This window comes from Penaeus monodon, chromosome 31 (genome assembly GCF_015228065.2).
Source record: "Penaeus monodon isolate SGIC_2016 chromosome 31, NSTDA_Pmon_1, whole genome shotgun sequence".
Lineage (NCBI taxonomy): Eukaryota > Metazoa > Arthropoda > Malacostraca > Decapoda > Penaeidae > Penaeus > Penaeus monodon.
Genome location: NC_051416.1, coordinates 2,375,600 through 2,375,970, shown reverse-complemented (window position 1 = coordinate 2,375,970; position 371 = coordinate 2,375,600). Strand labels below are relative to the sequence as shown.

General features: G+C 39.9%; 1 protein-coding gene across 1 annotated transcript in view; it reads right to left on the bottom strand.

Annotated features, from left to right (window-relative positions):
* Positions 1-371, bottom strand: part of LOC119592824 (rootletin-like) — a 148,678-nt gene that overhangs the window by 31,415 nt on the left and 116,892 nt on the right. Inside the window, exon 14 of the mRNA XM_037941730.1 lies at positions 220-366. Within this exon, the coding sequence (XP_037797658.1) occupies positions 220-366 (147 nt within the window). The remainder of the gene's footprint in view (positions 1-219; positions 367-371) is intronic.

The following is a 371-nucleotide window of genomic DNA, read 5'->3' as shown; positions in this document are numbered from 1 at the left end:
AAAAAAAAATCAATGCCACAATCATATTTACATCTATCATTCACAATCAAATTTCAGGATGCTTTTATAACTTTAAACCACCAAGTGACCTCATTATCTCATCACAGTCAAAGAAATTCCTGGATTCACATTCATAAATGCCTATAACCAAATCTAATAAGTACCAACATCCTCATCTATCAGTTCTCTATCAAAAGGACAGGGGAAGGAACACTGTACCTGCTGTTGAACACTGGCCAGCTCAGAGTTGAGGACAGTGATGGTGTGAACATGCTTCTGAACTTCCTCTTTTTCCTTCCCAAGCTTACTGTTGAGATAAGCTCGTTCTTCGCCCAAAGCCGCTTTCTCCTTTTCCAGTTCGGCAACCTGCT